Source organism: Neolamprologus multifasciatus, chromosome 5 (assembly GCF_963576455.1).
Source record: "Neolamprologus multifasciatus chromosome 5, fNeoMul1.2, whole genome shotgun sequence".
NCBI lineage: Eukaryota > Metazoa > Chordata > Actinopteri > Cichliformes > Cichlidae > Neolamprologus > Neolamprologus multifasciatus.
The window spans coordinates 12,230,070-12,252,056 of NC_140443.1; the positions used below are offsets into that span (position 1 = coordinate 12,230,070).

The window sequence follows — 21,987 nt, forward strand, 5'->3', positions numbered from 1 at the left end:
ACTGCATTAGCATTTAGATGAGTGAGAGACTCTGAAAAAAGAGAGCAAGGGAGGAAAGGATAGATAGTAATTATACCTCGCTCTGTGGTTCATTTAAGTGATTGGTGGAAAATGTGTGTGTGTGTGAGTGTGTGTGTGTAGAAATATGATAATTAATTTTCACACATACCTGCTTGTAATTTCTTTATGTGCTATGGAACATTGCTCACCTGTGCACACGTGTATGTGCTTGTGTGTTTGTGAGCATCCATTTCTCTCTGTATTAATTAGTAACATCAAGTAACTCTACCATTATTAATAAAGTATTGCTGATTACAGACATTTTTTTTTTTTATATTTTTGTGGTTGAACTATGATTATCCACATAGGAAACTATAAAAAACATATGCATCAGCATATGCACTCTCACTACAGGCTGTCAAATTCTGCAGTTTCTTTGAATTGCAGGAGTAGCAGAGATGTGAATACAATGGCCTTCATTTACTCAGTGTGTAAATTGTATGCACAAGCTTCTCATGCAGAAATCTTTACTTTATCAATATTTCTGAATGTGGATTTGTTCATACTTCTTCTTCATACGCCTCTTACCATGTGCATGAACAAATTGTTATAATGGGGCTGTAAATTACTACTACTACTTTTACTACTCCTAATATCACTAGTACTACTACTACTGGTTATTGTTTACAGTTTTCAGCCTCAGTGTCGCTTTTTGGTTTTTGACCATCGTTCTGGTGAACCATATTTTACACTTCACTTGGAGATAAACATGTTATGTAATATCGAGGAATGGGAGCATTTAGATGTATGCAAATGACAAATTACACAATACTTCTGATTCCGAATCATCCTGATTTAGTAATGTACATGTGTGCAATAGTTACAACTAAATAGTTTTGTTAATCCAGTGAAAGCTTTGTAAACATGTTGTGTTTTTTCCACAGAAAAAGAATTTTCACACACATATACTAGTAAAGGAGAGCCGGTATTCTCTGGCTTTGGTGCCTTCAGTCACCAGATTCTCACACTGGTTTGGTTTAGGTGCCAAAACTACTTAGTTAGGTTTAAAAAAGGTTTGTGGTTTGGTGTGTCTCAGTGTTAACCCTGTGTCGACACTAAAGTATACTTAGATACAGACACTAATGGTGTGGCAGAAAAACAGTATTTGATACTCTGTGAATACTACCGGACTGTATCAACTTATGCCATACAGGTTGGACATTAAAAATAAAAAGAAATGGTACAACAAAAGTGTAACAAAATCTGACTATTGGAATGATTGCACAAATAGGAAACACACACACACACACACACACACAGATCCACAAATAGTTGATAATAAGGTGGTGTCAATAACACCTTGCAGCTACATGACATTTGCAATTAGGGGATTTGCTGCATGTTTGTATTTGCGAGCATGTCATTGAGAGTGCAGGTTAAAGGTTAATTCTCATTAATACAGGCTGATAAACTAGACCTGACTTATTGATCGCTCTCTCTTTGCTTCTGGCTTCTACCTGTTCTGCTTCTCTCTTTCTGCGTTTCTCTCAACACCTCACAATACTCCTTCTCCTTTGTATCCTTTGTATCTTTCCTTTGTAGGAAAGAAACAAAAAATTATGTTATTAAGAGAAAAGGAAAATGAGAACAATGAAAATTTAAAGAGAAATAGCATGGATGTAACAGACTATCGGGTGATGGAAGTTGGGCTGGGAGAAAGAGATGTTATAGGCCTGGATTTTAGATAGAGATAGGTGGCTGTCATCTCCCAGTAAGAAGGTTTTTGTTTTAAGTTGACTGGATGGCTGAACTTTTCTGTGTACAGCTTTCCCTTCAGTTACATAGGCTGTAAATTAAATGTGAGTGTGAATGGTTGTTTGTTTTTTATTTGTACTTTACTAATGGACTAGTCTGGGTTGTACTCTGCCTAATGCCCTATGTTGGCCGGGACATACTCCACTCCCCCTGGAACCTGCAACCTCTGAGGTGGATAAACAGTTAAGAAAATGAATGGATTCAATGTGATTATAGTTAGCAAAAATGTATAGTGATACATTCATGTGCTTTCATGTTTTCAGCAAAAAATATTGTTTGTACATGCAGGCACTTTTTTGCATTCCTTTAGATACTTTAATGTGTATCTCTGTGTGACGGAAAGATAGATGTAATGCTGCCTACAGTATTTGCAGCTGGCAGTGTGTTGATGGATGACTGCTGTGCCCAGTTCACAGATGATAGATTTAACAGCCCTGATCGTTGAGCCCAATTATGTTGGTAGGGGGTTCTTAGGTTTGTGTGTGCCTGTGTGTGTGTTTGTCATATTGTATCAAATGAGCAAAGGCTAATGGAATGAATTATAAAAATGCGTGGTCAATTCTTTTCTGCTCTTGTTAAATACCTATTTAGTACAAGTGCTTATCACAATTTGGCTGCTTAATCTTTTTTTATTTATGATTGTATTTTTTTCTACACTGTGTAAAATGTGACTTTTTGACATTGTGGGTTGTTTTTCTTCAAGAAGCCTGTGGTCAAAGCAATGCCTCTACTTGTTAGTTTACTTTAAATAAATGCGTAGTATTGTGTGTTTTAATGAAAATTGAACTAATTAGAATTTTGATGTGATTTTTTTTGTGACATAGAAATTTAGATACTTCTTTGATGTAATGTGGTACTATGTAATCAAGCTCTATTTCTGTCACACTCCACCTGATCTGCCAATATATTTACCGAAACAAAAGCTAGACCCAAAAGCTAAAATAATAAATGTAGAGAATATTTGGCATTCTAGACAGAATATGTTGAGTGATTCAGTCAGCTGTGGTTTGTAAGTAGATAATTCATTCCAAGTCACATAGATTTTTTTTTTCTCCTTGAAGGGCAAAGCAAGGTTTTTGTGAAATTTTTAATACCTAAATGTGCAGTATATAGAAAATGTAAGAGCGGTTTGCTTTTCTGCCAAATACATTATAGAGGTTTATTGAATTTTTGTCAACACAACAGGGAAATGGAAGGACATAGAGAAAGATATGGAGGCAAGAAATGAGATACCTTTCTGATTTATTCCCACATTATAGAAGCATAATTAATAGAACAGACAGAGTAGATAATTGATGTATGAGGAACAAGATCAATTTAACAAGTTAAATATTAAAAGGATAACAAATCAACAAACCTTGGAGGCTTGGTTCAGAGATTAAAGTTTTTGTACTGCATTCTATAATACCACTAACCTTACATGTCATTAGAAACTTCCAAACACAAAAATAATCCATAAATTAAATAAAAGCCAAATAGACATTATGTAGTTTGTTCATTGTATTTGGATAAAGTAACACAATGAAAATGTATCTACATGTTCATGGGAAACAAAGCACAAACGAGCAATTTAAAAAATCCAGGAAAATAAAAGTAACGACAAGGTGACTACTCTTCTTGCATGATTTTCTTTAAAGAAATTTATCAGGAAAGCTATTTTTTGCTTAATTTTATTTTGAGTGCACAAAGATTTAACTAGTACAACAGTAGTATAATATTACTCGTTCTAGCATAACACTAAAACAACAGTTAATAGTTAAGCTAATAAAAATGATGCTACTGAATCACAGCTGATAAAATTCTGAGGTTATAATGCTACACAGAGAACCACAAATCTCTTTTCAACACACTTGAATGACACAATACTGTAACAACTTTGAAATAATAAAGTCATTTAGTCATTTTATAGTTAGAAACATGTTATGCCCAAAAAAAGATTTAAGCTAAATGAGAAAAAAAACACTGGAAGACACAATGCTATTCATAACATCTTGTTAGCTTGTTAGCATGGTTGGATGCTAAACGTTAATGACTGTGAAGACATCTGCTAGAGGGAGGCCATGTTAGTCCATAGCCTTGAAAGGTGATAGTTTAATGGGGCTAAAGATCGGCTGTCAAGCACGTGCACACACACACAAACGTGCATTCACATCAACACACACGTCTGTACAAATACACATGCATGCACTCGTCCCCTTTCTTATTCCTACTCAGTGACCATAAGGCTCTAAAATTGGAAGTCGAAATCTGTATGTGTCTGTTTGTTTGTGGATGTATGGTGGAAGGAGTTTGGGCTTCTTTTTTTTTTCTAAAATCTGCATCCTGTTTTCAAAGAAGTCAAAGGTTGATTGCTCGCATTCACATAATAAATCAAAATCATATTGATTAGTTTATTGCTTGAAGGAATTACACCTTCAAATTGTATTTGCGGTTCAACTTTTTTCCACACTTGCTTTAAAAAAATGTAATGCCTGTGTTTACATGTGGGGGTGGTTTCAGTGAGTTGAAAGCCCTGTTCTTGTCCTCCTACCCCTTTTCAAACTCAAAGTAAGGGTTACTTTGCAAAAGCTTCTCAAGGCTTTGGTGCCTTTCTATCATTGATGGATAGTGGAAAATGCTGGCTTTGATTAGCAGCCCAATCATGTTACAGCTGCCCATTTATCCCCTTTTTGATCATTTGTTCTTAATTTATGCATTTCAAGCACCTCCCTTGAGAGACAAACATAGTTTTCTTTGATAAAGAAACTGGAACTTTAAAAATCACAGACTGACACAAGGTCATTTTGTTTGCTCTTCTTCTTCTTTTTTTTCCACAAGGCCTAATTTTTCATTTCTATTTTATGTTCTTCCACTAGACTGGAAATTGTGGCACTTTTCTTTGTTCCAAAAAGAGCATAACCTCATCTAAATCAGTCATGTTTAGATTATTTAAAGCCTCTTTTCAAAACCCACAAAACCCGGTGAGAGAATTGAATATACCGTGACCATGTTAGGCTCTGTGATGTAAATGTTTGTGGGGTGCAATGAGGAACTGGAACAGGAGATTCTTTAGGAGAACGAATGAAAATAGGCTACTAGATGGAGCTATAACTTGAAATTTTCAGTTATGTATCTCAAAATTTTGAGTTTATAAGATACAATTTCAAGAAAATAACATGAAATTTTGGAGTAGGCATTTTAGAATTTCAAGTTAATAATCTGAAATTTTGAGAAATTAACTAGAAAGTTCAAGTTAGTTCTGCCAGTCAGGAAGCTTTGTAAAGGTGTGTCATGTAACTCCTGAACTAAGTCAAAATGTCAGATTATTAACTTGAAATTTTGACTTATTAGTTGGAAATTTTGAGTTAATGATGGCTTTCTTTTCAGTGCCAAAAACAAGCTTCCATACTTCCACCTCCTCCTCCTCTACTTCTTCTACCACCACCTCTTCCTCCTCCCCTGGACCCCTTTTTTTCTTCCATATTTACTTTGTGTATATACTTAATCTACTGTACAGAAGTCTTAAGACATCCCTCTATTCTTCATATTTTCCTTCCAAGGACTTCCCGTTTTTAAAGTTTTTCTTCACACATTGGCAGCTTTGTACTGATTTTCAGTCCAACCCTTGTAGTTGACCATGTTTTTTTATTAAGCCACTTAACACTGACCTATTAGTCATTTAAGCACCAGGCACCTAACCTAAGGGATGGACCAGGGTTGTGTCTACACATAATAACTTTGCTCACATGCAGTTTGAACAAATGACAAAGCTTCTATAGGTTACACATTGCAGATACTCCATCTGGCGTCTTATGAAGTTCAAGCTTTTTTGTTACTATAATGATGATAATGATAATGATGAATGAATTTTACAAATATTTGGAAAGAAAAAAGAGGTTAAGGCTCGTTTTTGTGCCGTAGAATGAGCAGCAGGAGAAAAAGAGAGATACTACAGCAGGAGATAAATGAACAGAGTGTGAAGAGAGACTGAAAGTATCCTCTGGCTTTTACAAGTTGAGGTGTTTCTGTAGCACGAACCATTGACCTGACCAAGAGCCAAGCTGTCCTTCAGTATGTGTGTATGTGTATGTCCACGCATAGGTAGTGAGGCAGCCAGCACTGTGACAGGGAGGAGAGTGGGAGGATGTATCTGTCAAGAGTTCAGTGTGTTGTTCTTGTGTGTTCTGTATATGTGTGTATGTGTGAATGTGTTGACCACTGTTGAAAGCTGTCAAAGGGAGACAAGTTGAGGTGAGGAGAGGTCCCAGTGGTGTTTGTGTGTGTGTATTTGTACTGAAGGGAAAGTGATTCCATGCTCATGTGTTTAGGCCTGTTATGGGTGTTTTTGTGTGTGAATGTGTGTGTGTGAGGCCATGTCTACTGGGCTGTGCTGAAGCCCTGTTCCAGCCGACCACCCTGGTCCAGACCAACTGCCAGTCATCTTGCCCCCTCACCCCTGCTTAACCCTCTACCACCTTGCCACACATGCACCAACATGAAGACCCCCCCACACACACACACAAACACACACACACACACACACACAAAACTAAAACTAGTTCTATCTCAGTATCATCCACGCATAGGAAGGTGTATACACACACTAGGTTTTCTTAAAATGTTTGCCTATAATTTGCAACATTTGTTACCAGCTAGTTTCCTATTTACAGAAGTTGCCTTTGTGACTGTATGTCTAGAAAGAGGAAAAGTGATAAGACATTTCTGAATGCTTTAACTAAGAAGTCAGGTCACATACAGGTCTTGTTTTGAGTGTGTAGCTGCAAGTGATTAGCATCTCTGACGGAGAGACTCATTAATCACAGTCTTCTTTCTGGCCACTGGCCTGCATTTTAGATAAAGGTGCGCACACAAGCTTGTCAATATTATGGCCCCATCTTGGCTTGTATTTCTTAGACCCAACTTTATATCTACACACAGGGGCATAATGAAAGGAATGAAGGAAGAGAGCAAAACTTCTTTTCTGACAAATTCAAGCACCAGCAATCTCAAGGCAAATACAGCAGTTGGAAGGGATTGGCTCTTTGAAAAACTCCGGGGATGAGAGTTTCCCAGCAGGAGACTGACATGCTGGTTTTGTATTCAGCCACTGCTGAAATCCACACAGCAGAAAGCCTGCGAGGACCATCCCAGTTGAGGCAGTCATTGTTATTGAAATGCATCAGTTATTTCTTCAGAAGCCAATTGACATATGTTTACATTTAAGTCAGAAAGCCCTTGGGATAATGATTGGCAGGGTCAGAGGAAAAGCAGCTACAGTACCCTCAGAGAGACAAGGTCATTTTTCAGTCTATACCTAAAACCAAGACAGTAGTCATTCTGACCCATCTTTAAGCATTTCCCGATCGCAGGTTTTGGTATTTGTTTTTAAATCCGTGTGATGCAAGATCAAAAGACTTCGAGATTTCAAACTGCTTTGTATCACATTGATAGACTGTAATTTACACGGAGCAATGTGACATTAATATTTTGTACTCATGTAATATCTAAATCTGAATCTGTGACAGGGAAACACATTTTCATTCTTGTAGAAAAAGAGGCCCACTACATCCACATCAGTTCAATGTTTGTGCACCTGCTATGAAAAACTATTTTTGAGCGGAAGGTCCAGCTAGTTTTGTTGGACCAAGGTCATTTACAGGTTAGCTGGACTCTGATCGAGTTAAAAAAAAAACATCACTATGTAACATTTCAGTCTGAAATAGGCCAATGGCAGGCTCTGGGGAGAATAAACACACAGGACAGTACACACTTTTAGAGACACAGCAATGCATCCACATATAAAATCAGGACAATAATGAAAAAGCAGAGGGGAGATGTCAGAGAGTTGTGCACCTGTGCATTACTATAAATACACACACACATAACAACACACATAGGAGCCCATGGGTATGCCTGTCCTTGCTCTCTTGTTGGGGTGAAAGGCTGACCTGGTTTCAAAAACATGACCCCAGGTAGTAAAAACTCACACAAAAACAAAAACACACAGTGACATTCAGACAACGAACACTGATTTATGCAGGTGCATGACCACAAATGATGACCTCACAGGCATTTGTATTTATATGTGCCTTCATGCACAATGTAGCTTTTCCCCCCTTTTTGTTGGAATACAGATTGTCGTTTTCATTTTATTCAAATTATAGGGTCTCCCCAGAGTGTCAGTCTGTAAACAGATATCAGATATATGTCCCTATAAAATGAGTAAAACAAAATGGGTGTAAGTGTGTGTTTGTGTACTTGAGAGGAGCAAGCTTGGCTAATTTTTCCCATAAATCCCCTGATTGTAATCAATCTTTGTCATGGAGGGAGAAGGAATACATTATGTATATAACTGTTTTACGTTAGTCTGCAGAGAGATTGAGTATGCAAGCTAGGTACTCAATATGTGTGTGTCAATATTTTACCATGACCAGTCTTGCAGGTCAATGTGTGTGTGAGCATGTGTGTGTGGAGCTAATCTGCTTTTGATGAAAGAACAGGCCTCAGTTTAAACAGGTTAAACCCCAGGTTACCTGATGAAAAACTGGACAAGTGTGCATATGTGTGTGTGTGTTTATCATTTCTACAATCAGTACTGCTATCACTATATTAACGGATCGATGTTTTGTAGGTTGACACAGATGAAAATAGGTGGAGATTCTGTAGTCAAAAATTCATATTCTGTATTTTTTTTCTTACTTACTACAATTGTATGCAGTTGTGGTGAGATTTTTTTTTTACAAACACATCATCATACACTCAAAAGTGTGCATACAAGGTCAAAAGGGTACATACACCCCCACTAATATTTGGTAAATGTCCCTTAACAAGTTTGACCTCGACCAGATGCTTTTAGTAGTCACCAACAAGCTTCTGGCATAGTTCTGGCTGGATATTGCTCTTCTTGGCAGAATTGGTAGACTTGGCATAAACTCAGCTTTTAAGCAAAGTCCACAAATTTTGAACAGGCTTGATGACAGGGCATTTGGAAGTCCATTATAAAAGTTTAACACATCAATTTTAACCAACTGCAGATTCCAGGATCATCAGTTAAAACAACTCTAAGAACAAGTTATTAAATGTGTCCCCACTTTGCCAGGGTACCAAAGAAGACCCAAACTGTCACCCTCAGATAAAATAAAATGTAGGATGTTCAGAAAAAAAAAAACCAAGAACCAATAAGGCTCCAGCATGCCGTGAACTGGAAACTGCTGGAATACCAGCATTACTGTCCGCAATGAAATGAGTTTTCCATCCTCATTGCCTGAGAGGATGCTGATCAAGAAAGCAGCTCCTGCTCCAAAATCAACACCTTCAAGCTCAACTGGAATTTGCAGCTGCCCACATGGATAAGCTAAATGTATTTTGGAGAAAAGTTTTATGGTCAGCCATGACGAGAACTTTTCTCCAGATATAAAAGTTCTCATCTTGTCCGGCCATAAGGCTTATCTCCAGAAGTCATTTTTAAGAGTTAGTTCTTTAAATTTAAAGTAACTTACTACGTATGTGGCTGGTCTCTAGTCACACATAAAATGCAAGTAGGTGGAACAGCATTGTCAATCTCGGCCAGTGTATTCAGGATGGTGTGATGGCTTTCACAAACCGGCGCCCACTTCAATTTCTTTTCATGGATTCATTCTGAATTTGAAATGCAATTTGAAATGCATTAATTTGTTGGAAGACACTAATCAATATATGTTTATGATCAATATATGTTTATGATCCTATCGTTTTCTTCTGTTAAATTACCTCAAAAATGACTTTAATGATGATTTAATAGTGAGCCACTGAAGAGAAGCTAATATGAAATAAAGTGTCTGATTTTTCCCAACACTTTTCAAACTTAACTGTTCTGTTTTGCATAAAACAGATGTGTGCACATGCTTCATGGAAATCAGAAGGGGTCAGTGGGCACCAAAAACAAATGTATGCAGAATTTAATAGAAAGAAAAAATTGGGAACAGTAGGTAACTTTCTTGTGGAAATTGGTCTGAATCTACCATCAGTTACTCTAGATTTTGTCCAAGACAGGACAAAAGCTACTGACTGAGATAAAGAGGACCTACACAGCCTCTATCTGCTATTATGTGAGTTTCACAATTTGAAGTGGACTAAATGCTCAGTGATGTTCATGGCTTAAAGCATTGCTAAGAGGAGCTTTAAGCATTCCAGCTAATTTAAATTAAGTATTAAGCCTGCCAGAGGTGTGAGTGAAGGGCCACTTCAACCTACACATTCCTGTTATGAATATTTACAGGGATTAAACTGGCTTTTGCTCAAGGGTAAATCATGTGGAGTAGATGTGCTTTGTATTTGCCAGCCATGTGGTGTGTGTGTGTGGTGAGTGTTACTGTGAAGTGAAAACCTCGAACTCACGAGACATTAAAATTGTATCTTTTGTGTCTATGTGTAAGCATTAGAGCGGTTATTTTAATAATAAGTACAGGGCAGTTGCATTAATGGAAACCTTTAATACTTTTTCAAAGGGATGCGTTTGAGTTGGCATTGACATTCATGTGATTTTAATTATAGGCTCATAACAATTAAAATACAGTGGATATTTGTACCATACTGTTCTGTCTTCTGTTAAATTTCACCAACTGGCAGCGATGCATCAAAGGTCAAGCACAAAAGTGTTAACTAGAATGTATTTTTGTGTATACTAATCTTAATGGTGATCAGACATCCTTTGTCGAGCTCCAGTGTCTGCAAGCAGTCAAAACAGCTGGCTTAAAAATAGATATGATCATGAATCACAAATTTAATTTTAGTTTGAAATGTCAAGGTCAGTCACACCATATGTCTTTAATCATGCATAAGCAATATTTCCATAATAAATGTAGTTCTTAAATTATTGTGAATCTTAAGACCTGAGGGTCACATGCTTTCTTTGAAAACCCTGAAATGGGTTTAGCAGTATTCACAAGTGACTTCCAGTTTGAACATAGAGTCATACACAGTAAGATGAATCTGACTGACTCAGTGTTATACGACGGGAAGTTGGAGGGATTATGTGCCAGGTGCTAGAAAGCAAGCTCATCGTGAGTAGTGGGCCAGAGAGGAATGGCAGGGTCTAAAAAAGACTGAAATCATTTGGTAAACACATCAAGAAATTGGAGGCAGACCACGACGGAGCAGATGTCCTTGTCTCAGTGATAATATGAATGTTGCCGTTATTTTCAAATTCTTGGATGGGATGTTGATAAACTAACTGATTAGCTCAGCTCTTTCGTCTCCACCTTTCCGTCTGTCACAGCTTTTCTGCCTTATATGTTCAATAAATAAAACAAAACAGAGCGAGACCATTTTTATCCTGGGCTGCACTAAATTGATAAATACATCCGGCACACCCCCCCATCATAAAGAATACTTACTTACTTACTTGGCCAAACAAAATGATTAGCTACTCTAGAATGCATTGACTGCATTTTTGCTGCTCATGACGCTCAAGTTTATAAAATCTGTGCGGATATTCCACACACAAGCACACTCAAATCTGGTGTGGGTTATGCCTGTTTTCGAATTTAGGAATTTAGGATGTCTACAGGTAAATAAGTCACGGTGTGTGAGCAATGTATCTTCATCATTTCAACAGTTTTTCCTTCCCACTATCGCAAAGTGCTTACTTACAGGGGTTCATCTGATTTTTGGGTTTTTCCTCTTTGATGTTGTGGATTCTCTACTCTACAATATGAAGCGCCTTAAGGTTATTTTTATTGTTAATTTGCGCCAGTTTAAAAAATGAATTGAACTGAATTCAAAATAGAAAGAGATGCTTCAAAATAAAATGAAAAAAAAAAGGCAGAAACGCAACACACAGCAACAATAAGAAAGTTCTGTTTACAGTTTAAAGTCAAAGGAGCTTGCAAAGAAAAGTGTCTAGACATCTTTAAGTTGCTTGAAGACGTTTCACCTCTCATCCGAGAAGCTTCTTCAGTTCTAAGGTCAAATGGTGGGGAGTCCCAGATTTAAACCTAGTGGGAGTATCCCCCCAAAGAGGGAGCTCATTGTGAAACAATGAGCTCATCCGAAACCCTGGCTGATTGGGACCCACACCCATTTTCACACCTTGGCTCAGGCGATTAGAGGATCATCAGCGGGTCCTTTTGTCCCTCTGTGGGGGGAAGCTCCCACTAGGTTTAAATCTGGGACTCTCCACCATTTGACCTTAGAACTGAAGAAGCTTCTCGGATGAGAGGTGAAACGTCTTCAAGCAACTCAAAGAAGTCCAGACGCTTTTCTTTGCAAGCTCCTTTGACTACGATGACCTGGATGACTGAGAACCTTCACAGACATTTTACAGTTTAAAGCAAAGCTTGTTTTCAGACAGTCACAATCTATATTTCCAAAAAGAAAGAAAAGCTGGAAAAACAATGTCACCATCACTTCCCCTTTCTGTTTGATTTGACAAACAACAAAATGTTCTAATCATTTGCTAAGAAGTGGTGCAGACTCATCCTCTATGGCTCTTTACAATGTGTTTCTGAATACTGTAATTGCAGCCACAATTTAGTTGTCATCAAGACATTTTTCCGTTTCTGTATTGGCGACTCTACATTAGATATTCTGAAAAAGTGACTTGATTGTGGCTCATAAATGTTACATGTTTCCCAAAGAAAATTGTAGCTGACAAACTTCAATGAGAATATGCTTGCAGTTAAACTCGTTCTTCGGCACAAACACGAGTTCAAATATGTGGCAGCATATTGCGCCGTGTGACTGGCTGCATTTGCATTGAAAATGAGTGATCAGAGCAAGTTAGTTATACAAGTATTGCTTTTTTCATATTTATTTTGTTTACACGTCTTTCACTGTGTCAGAGACATGTGTCACAGTTTGTCAGATTCTTTCATGTTGGGTATAAAATGTCTGCTTCCTATTTAGGAAGACATATATTTCCAAATCTCAGTCTGCTAATATTACTTGAACTGACGCATTCATAGCTTTGGTGTCCAACATCGACAAAAGTTCATAGCAAAATATGGCAAGTCTCCCTCTAACGCTTTACTAATATAAGCAGGAAATCCACTGAATTATGAATATTTACTGACTGCTTAGGCTCACAGTTCAGTAATTAACCAAGATATAACAAAACACATTGACAAGTGTCAAAAATATTGAATGAACATAGTAAGACATTGCTTTGGTGAGATCTAAATTTCCAGGCACATATATCCAGGTGATCACCTGTCAACTAGTGGTCGCTAGAGAAAAATGTCTATTTCTCAACCAGTTAGTAAGTGGTTGTGAGGTAACCAGGAGCCACTGTGAAATTGACTGCTAAACTAAAGTTTATTAATAGCACCTTTCAAACACTTTAGTCATTGTAAATGCTTTAAAGATAAAATTAAAACCAAAAATAAAAGAGTAAACAAAGAAAAAAGACAGAAATAGTAATAATAACAGTAACAACAACAATTAAAAAAATGAAAACAACAGTAATAAAAATGATTGTACAGCTACTCAGTTAAATGAGCTTTTTTAAAAGCAGCTAAGGTTGGAGACGATCTGTCCTCAGCGGTTAGTCCAACGATTGTCAGCATAGCAGCTAAATGCCTTTTACTCTTTTTAGATTCACATTTCTCTACTACAGTATTAACTGATCAGATTTCAGATCAGACCTTAATTCATCAAGAATCCAATATATATTTTGGGTACAAGCCATTTAGCGAATTATAATGAGTAAATAATATTTTAAATTGAATCCTGTATTTTATTAGAAGCCACTGCTGGCAGCTGATAGGCTTTGTCTTCCTGGATTTTGTTAAAATTCTTGCAGCATCAAGATCTTTTTATGGAAGCAAATAAAAAGAGCATTGCAGTAGTCAACTTAAGAAATACAGCATGAATGAGCTTCTGTAGACTTTGCTAGGGCAGGTATTCTCTCAGTTAAACTATATTTATGAGATGCCAAAAAAGCTGATTTGGTGATAGCCCTAATGTTGGCAGTGAAACTAAGGTCCAGGATAAAAGAAAAATAAGAATATGAGATAAGAGAAACAACTTGCTCGAGGGAATTAAGGGATGAGGTGAGTTGGCATTAAAAAAAGAGAGGTGTAGGACAGGGGTAAGTGGGGCAGTCGAGAAACCACGAGAATGATGAAACAGTAAGCGAGTGTAGTAGTAAGAAGAAAAATCAAAGAAAATGTGGGCAAAATATAATATAAAAGTAAAAAAAATGACAGGAGAGTAAAAAGAAGAGTAAAAAAACACATGCAGAGAGAGAAAAAGAAAGTGACAGAGTAGTGAAAGAGTAGCAGAGGAACGCTGAAGTTGACAGGAGAAGAGGAGAGGAAGAAGAGAGGAGGACAGGGAGGGAGTTAGTCCACCCTGTAGTTTTGCCAGGAGGAGGGCTGGACCTGCTACCTCTCCTAATGAGCACCACAGAGAGTGTGTGAGAGAGTCTCCAGAGCTGGATTCAGGAGTGTGTGTTTGTGTGTGCACAGATATCAGTCTTTCTGTTGGCCTGCTTCTTTCTCTGTATGTGTTAGAGATGAGTGTGTGTGTATGAGGGCTTATCCTCATGGCCCTGTGTTTGTGTGTGCCCTTGAAAGGGCCAGTTGGAGCCGTACAGTCTCGTTAACTTTAAAGTTTGGGTAAAGGCAAGTGCAGACTTTTAAATGATCAAAACTGCATTAGTACCCATTCTGCATGACAGATTTTGCCCCCAAGCTGTTGAACTATTGACATTACTAAAGGCACACAACTAATCGCAGATGGAGGTGCACTGATGACAAGCAGTATGACCGCTGACCCTTGGTCAAATGACTTGTGAACCTCACTCTGAAACCTTGTTATTTAATAAAAAGAAACATCTGAAAGTTACTACTCTGATGCCCCATAAGGATTTCAGGGTATTCACAAACTGCCTACAGCACTCTCATATCTCCTGTCAAAGTGCTGCTTATTGTGATGACTCGGAATCTCTTCCTCTCTGTGGCTCTAAATTCCTCTGTGGAATCAGAACTCTCCAAAAACATGACAGAGTGTAAATGAGAGTATTAGGATTAACATTCCTCTGTGCTGCGAGTGCATGTTTGTGACAAAGACATTGTGCACATGTGTGCACTTTTTTGCTTACAGTGAGTGTCAAAAAGCAGAGGAATACGCGTTTGTGCCTGTGCAACCATGAAAGTGAGTTTAAGAGTGAACAGGGTGGAGGTGGAAGTGGTTTATTAATGCAGCGCTCTGACAGCACTGTAATCCAGAGCAGGATTAGCATGCTAATAGCAACAGGACCAAATCAGGAATTTCACAAACTCTACAGTACCCCTGTGGAGGTGTGTGTGACGGAGAGAGAGGATAGAGGGGTTTTGAGAGGCTTTGGGTTCCACTGAGAGTGTGTGTGACTATCACTGGGTACCATTATCTCCTGTATGTGTGTCTTTTCTCCAAATAGCTCAACTGTGACTCAGATTGTCTAACAATTTTAAAAGTTTAGAGGTTTCTGACAATCTGTTATGTCAATGTCACATGCATGAAATAAGTGGCTGAGTAACCCACATATGTCTGCTGACACAAAACCAACTGGATGTTTAACAATAATGATGCACTGCTTTGGTTATGGTGATTCAACCAATTGGAAAGTGGTGGAAAGCTCAAAATTATATTTATGACTGTGACTCACAAGGCTGCTAATATCTGGCACAGTCAGATCCTCTTTACACCAAGGTTACTGAGAGGGTTATGAGTCAAGATCAGGTATGTTTCTCATTTATATGGATAAACATTGCTTTTTTTAAGCTCTTTTCTTTGATCTAAAAATACTGTAGGTATTACAGTACTTTATGTAATTCCACACAATCTTGTTTCCTAGCAGCAACAAATACATTAAAATCCCACTGAAGTCCTTTTCAAATCAGTAGTCTAAAGAGAACATTAGACCTGTCACTCCCTGACTAATACCAGATATCCAACTTGTTCTAGGCATGTACCAAAAGGGTTTCTTCCTGTCCCTTCCTTTCACAGTAAAAGTCCCTGACATATAGACTGGGACTGCTGTAACATAAAATGCTTTACAAAAGCAATTCACACATATATATGTACATTCTAGGATTAAAATACAATTTAATCTTTTACTAGCTATTAAACGGAAGATTATTTTTTCTTATTAAAATAGTAAATATTTGTTGGTTAACAATGTCTGACATGTGCAACTAACTAAACAGAAAACGACATTTCTTTTAACAAATTAATTAGCTTGTTCTCTACACAATTCCTGTGAAGCTGATTTTGTGGTACACATGTGAGCGTCAATTAAAAAAAATGGAAGGATTGTTGACATTTTTTAAAAATAAATTTGTATTTCATACTCTAACTTTAAGGGGAAGCAGCGTTTCCCTTCAGAATAAATGTTGGTCAGATGTCAGAGGTGTGTTGAGGCTTGTGGTTGGTAGTTCTGCCCAGAATCCCTGTATCTGACAAAATTCATGTAAGAAAGTGGATGCAGAGAGAGCTTTGGGTTAAAAAAGGGGTTAAGATAGGTTCTTTCATAATACTAACCCTGCATATTGAAAAAAAAAAAAAATCATGCTTACGCTAGTACTTTTAAATTTGATGGCTAGGAGTCCTTTAAAAGTATCAATACATAACTGATTATTGCATCAAGCGGGTGCATCAAAAGAACCATTGAGCATGTCTGTGAAATCGCAGAGGCTTTGACAAAAATAGTCAAACCCTATTCCACACATTTGAGTATTCACAGCACCTATTTTAGCTTGATCTTAAATAGCCTAGACCATTTTTAAACCCAAAACAGAGATACCTTGCTTTTCATTCCATGCCAAAATAAGGTTACCTAGTTTCTACAAATCACCATGGCTCTGTCTCAAATGGGATTAAGAGAATTCAGCTCCTGGGTGACTCAGATGGCCTCCTTTCTAATGAACAGGCCTTGTTAATCTGTTGGGTCAAACCATGTTAAACTGAGAACAGACCTGGCTACTTTGGTTGCCAGTCAAGGCCCAAACAGGGTTAACTCAATTTCCAAGTGTGTATATCCATTTTGTTTGTGCTGTAAACATGTCTCTGTGTGTGTTGTGTTTACTTGACTTGGGTGAGGTTAAGTGGAAGAAAATTACTGCAGCTTCACAAAGAACATAAATCAGACAATTTATGTCTTTGTGTGAGACAAATAACTACTTATTTTAGTAACTTCTTGTTATCAGATTTAGATTGCTTGTTTCTGTTATGTGATGGCTGCGTGCAGGCAGGAGAAGGACCCAAAGTGCAGACTCTGGAGACAAAACTTAAACTCAAAACCGCTTTAATCTTAAACTCAAATATAACATAACTGGAAAAATCAAAATAAACTTACACCGAAGGACTGAAAAACACACAGCTAAATAAACGGTAGATCGCGACAATGACAAACTGAAACACAGGGCTTAAATACATAGAGGGAGCAATCAGGGAATGGACAACAGGAGGGAAACACAGCTGGGGCAAATCAGAACTGACGAGACAAGGAAGCGTAAACTGAACACACTGAGATGAGACAGAAACCTTCAAAGTAAAACAGGAAACACAAAACACAGACTGAACAAAAGACACAGACTCACATGCAGGCACTACAACAGAGGGAACAGAGACGTGGGACCAGGGCAGACACAGACTGGACACGGGGATACAGCAGACAGGGGAGACAGCAACCAAGGATTACACAAAGACAAACCATAAGACATGACTCACGAAAACCCAAAGACTAGAAATTATAAATAATATAATAAACTCAAAAGCCCTGGGTCAACGACCCAGGCATCCTAACAGTATCCCCCCCTAAAGGGCTGGCTCCCAGACAGCCCAACCCGAAACACCCAAACAAAAAACAACCCAACCAGGGTGGGCGGCGGGGGAACAGGATGGAGGGACCGAAATGAAACAAACACACGGAGCCAGAGACAAAAAAAAAAAAATACAGGGAGCAAAAGCCCAAAACAGAACAAAACAACAGCACCGCGGCCCAGCAACAGCCCAAAAGAAAACAGACAAAAGGCCCATGAAAGGCGCAGAGGCCCAGGTAACAGTCTCGAAAAGGTTCAGGAGGCCGGCCCGGAGGCTGACGGCACAACAGTCCAAACCCGGGCAGTTCAGGGGGCCGGCCGGGCGGGAGGCACCGGCGGAGCAGGTCAGGAGGCCGGCCGGGCGGGAGGCACCGGCGGCGACCGGTGCGACCGAGCAGGTCAGGAGGCCGGCCGGGCGGGAGGCACCGGCGGCGACCGAGCAGGTCAGGAGGCCGTCCGTAACGGCAATGATGTCCAGTCATCGGCCCGGAAAGTGGCCGGACAGGCCGGACAGGACGAGCAGGCCGGGCAGGACGAGCAGGCTGGACAGGACCAGACGGCATAGGGACCTCAGGCGCAGACGAAGATAGACGGAGCGAGGCAGGACCAGGCGACGCCGAAGGCGAAGACACGGAGGCAGGACCAGGCGACACAGAGGCTGAAGCTGAAGCCGGACCAGGCGACACAGAGGCTGAAGCTGAAGCCGGACCAGGCGACGCCGAAGGCGAAGACACGGAGGCCGGACCAGGCGACACAGAGGCTGAAGCTGAACCTGGACCAGGCGAGGGCGAAGACTCGGAGGCCGGACCAGGCGAGGGCGAAGACTCGGAGGCCGGACCAGGCGAGGGCGAAGACTCGGAGGCCGGACCAGGCGAGGGCGGCGCTGCAGGGAATGGTGTGGGAGCCGCAGGTGGTGGCGCTGCAGGCGACGCAGGTCGCTGGACAGGCCCCTCGGACCCTCCAGCGGGAACAGGAGGCTGGACGGGCCCCTCGGACCCTCCAGCGGGAACAGGCGGCTGGACGGGCCCCTCGGACCCTCCAGCGGGAACAGGCGGCTGGACGGGCCCCTCGGACCCTCCAGCGGGAACAGGCGGCTGAAGCGGTCCCTCGGACCCTCCAGCGGAGGCAGGATGCTGGACGGGTCCCTCGGACCCTCCAGCGGGAACAGGCGGCTGAAGCGGTCCCTCGGACCCTACAGCGGGAACATGCGGCTGAAGCGGTCCCTCGGACCCTCCAGCGGAGGCAGGCGAAGGCTGGACGGGCCCCTCGGACCCTCCAGCAGGAACAGGCGGTGGAGTAAATGACTGAGGTGAGAACTGAGCAGGTGACTGAGCTGATAGGTGAGCTAAAGTCCGAGCTACGGAGAGAAGTTTAATATGTATCGACTGTTGTAAAGATGGTAGTAATGGTGGGTAAGGTGGTGGATCCGCAGTAAGCTGAGCTAGTTCCCCTGAGCCTCCAGAACCTGAAGAAATCTGCTGGACGGGCTCACCTGAGCCTCCAGCGAGGTCAGAAACAGGTGCAGGTACCTGCCGGACACCAGCCACTCCCACCCGAGGAGAAGGTACGGGTGCCGGAGCTAACTGGTTCCCGGTCATCCTCACACTGGGAGCCGGGACAGGCACCGTCAATGGCTGGGCAGCTGCTGTCCCCACCCGAGGAGCTGGCATGGGTGCAGCGACAGGCAGAGGCTCAGCCGGCCTGGACACCGGAGCAGGGACCAGCTGGACCTCAGCCTCCCTCACCTGAAGCACTGAAACAGGTGCAGGGGAATGCTGGGCCCGAGCTGCCCTGGGAGCAGGAACACAACGGTGCAAAGGAGCAGGCTCAGCAAACACAGACTCCTCTAAAATGTTTCTTAGCTTCCTACCACCACCACGTCTAACAGTCTTAACAGTTTTCACAGTCTCAGAATTTACAGTGTGCAAATGATTGTCTTTTTCCAGCTCAGAGGGAGCAGAATGAAAACAGTCAATATACCTCACCATGGGGAGTGGCTCAGCAGAGACAGAGTGGCGACCGCGTGAGCGTCGCTTTCTCCGGGAAGTGGGAGGTGGCAAACTGGGCTGCGAATCCTCCAAAAGACCAGGCTGCGATGAGGAAGCAGACAGTTTGTGAAGCTCAGAACGTGGCAGACCCAAAAACGAAGCGAAGGACTGCAGTGGAGTGAGTCTAACATCCGGCGTCCAGTAATCCTTCTTCCTCCGCTGCTTAACCCTCTTGTCGGACTGGTAATCCAGGGGTGGAGGCGGAGGTGTAGCGACTGGAGAGAATGAGCATGTGCTCAATCTGATCGCCCGAGGCATAGGCGCCGGCTCGGCCGTAGCCATGGCAGTTTGGAGGCTGCGGGGCCCTCCCCAAGCCAAACGTGAACCATAGAAAGGTGACTCGAGCTCCCGGGCATGCTTAGCCTCCTGCCTCATGCTCTCCTTGAGGAAGGCAGAAGCTGCGGGTTGCCGATACCACACGGAGTCTGCTGGGTCCATGTTATGGTCGCGATCTTCTGTTATGTGATGGCTGCGTGCAGGCAGGAGAAGGACCCAAAGTGCAGACTCTGGAGACAAAACTTAAACTCAAAACCGCTTTAATCTTAAACTCAAATATAACATAACTGGAAAAATCAAAATAAACTTACACCGAAGGACTGAAAAACACACAGCTAAATAAACGGTAGATCGCGACAATGACAAACTGAAACACAGGGCTTAAATACATAGAGGGAGCAATCAGGGAATGGACAACAGGAGGGAAACACAGCTGGGGCAAATCAGAACTGACGAGACAAGGAAGCGTAAACTGAACACACTGAGATGAGACAGAAACCTTCAAAGTAAAACAGGAAACACAAAACACAGACTGAACAAAAGACACAGACTCACATGCAGGCACTACAACAGAGGGAACAGAGACGTGGGACCAGGGCAGACACAGACTGGACACGGGGATACAGCAGACAGGGGAGACAGCAACCAAGGATTACACAAAGACAAACCATAAGACATGACTCACGAAAACCCAAAGACTAGAAATTATAAATAATATAATAAACTCAAAAGCCCTGGGTCAACGACCCAGGCATCCTAACAGTTTCAAACTGTCATGAAATGGGAATAATGGGTATGGGTGGACAATGCGGATATGGTTGGTCTCCTATATGCTCTGATGCTTCCACTTTGACTTTGCAGTTTCCCTTCTGTCCAGTCAAATTCAATACTGACACACAGTACATGCAGACGCTGGCTTTTATGTGAGGGCCTTTTTTCATGTGTCGTGTGTGGTCATAAAGCTTGAAGTGTGTGTCTGTGGTTGTGTGTGATAGCCAGTGAAACAGATTGGTGGCGATGTTGCTTTCTGTGTTCTTTCATGCAGAACTTAAGGTTATGAGGCAGGTCTCTTATTGATTCATGTTGCAGACAATTAAAGTCACTATAGGCCCGTCAGGAAAACACTTCCTTTCTCTTAAGACTTTAACACACACGCACACACATGCGCATACACACTGGAAAGAAAGTATGATTGAAAGCAGCAACCGCTGATAATCCTCTCACTTATCTGCTTTTCACTAGTTTGCCTACTCTAGTCATCTACTCGTTAACTTCTCTCAGTTACTAAATTTATCATTCGTCCCTCGTTGCCTACTCGTCCCTCGTTCATCATTCACCGTTGTTTTACTCACTCAGATATTTGCTTCCTCACTCATGTCCTCACCCTTTCACCAATTTAATCCCTCCCTCTCACATTTGTGTAATATGATACTTAGTTACTCTGTTGCCTGCTTGCTCATTGGCTCACTTGCCCAGCAGCCATTATGCAACTGATGTGCATGTGAGAACGCAAATGTCTGCAAAGTTTGATTGGACAGTTAGCGGTGCTTAGTGTGATGTTTGATTGTCTCAGACTGATTCTCCCAATATCATCCAGAATTAATTTGTGAAAACAGCTTCACACACTCATATGTTTATTCCCTCATTTAATTATTTATGGTTACTCAGTTAACATGCTCATTCACGTATTTACTTTCCCCTCAATTATTAACTTGCCTGTTTGTAAGTACCTCATTCATTTCCTGACTCTTTTATGCATTGATCATTTGCTGTCATTCACTGAGTCTCCTGCTCCCTCAGAGTGGTTTGAGTATTCAATAATTGGCTTAAGCACCTGGCAAGGTACTGTATCTGTGCTATGCAGAGGTTTCCAGATCCATGTTTAAATGCTATTATTATCTGGCGCCAGTGTCAGGAATATGTAGAACAACCAGTCTGTGGGTTACGCTTGTTTGTATTTCTGTTGTTGTCAGTCCTTCAGCTTAGCCGCTGCCCCAGAGGAGACAGAAGGTGGAAAAATTCACCACAGCACTGCTTGTGCTCATGTTGTTAGCTCAGCTGTCTGTCTGTTTCCAGTTTAAGCCAAT

At 41.0% G+C, this 21,987-nt stretch overlaps 2 protein-coding genes across 9 annotated transcripts in view; one reads left to right on the forward strand and one right to left on the reverse strand.

Moving 5' to 3' along the window:
* ptprt (protein tyrosine phosphatase receptor type T) overlaps positions 1-21,987 on the forward strand; it is a 312,417-nt gene that overhangs the window by 23,208 nt on the left and 267,222 nt on the right. The gene's annotated exons all lie outside the window — the stretch shown is intronic.
* On the reverse strand, positions 1,483-20,664 carry LOC146518144 (uncharacterized). The gene is made up of 2 exons (XM_085159241.1): positions 18,690-20,664; positions 1,483-1,594 (listed from the first exon to the last, which is right to left on the reverse strand). Exons 1-2 carry the CDS (start codon positions 20,060-20,062, stop codon positions 1,483-1,485), a joined length of 1,485 nt encoding a protein of 494 aa, XP_085015367.1. The 5' UTR covers positions 20,063-20,664.

Bases quoted from the DNA above. Each gene is read 5' to 3' on its own strand.
- LOC146518144 (XM_085159241.1), bottom strand. From the start codon at position 20,062: ATGGACCCAGCAGACTCCGTGTGGTATCGGCAACCCGCAGCTTCTGCC. The intron at 1,595-18,689 runs GTCCGAGGGACC...TTTCCTACAAAG, and splicing joins CATCCTGCCTCCGCTGGAGG to GAAAGATACAAAGGATACAA.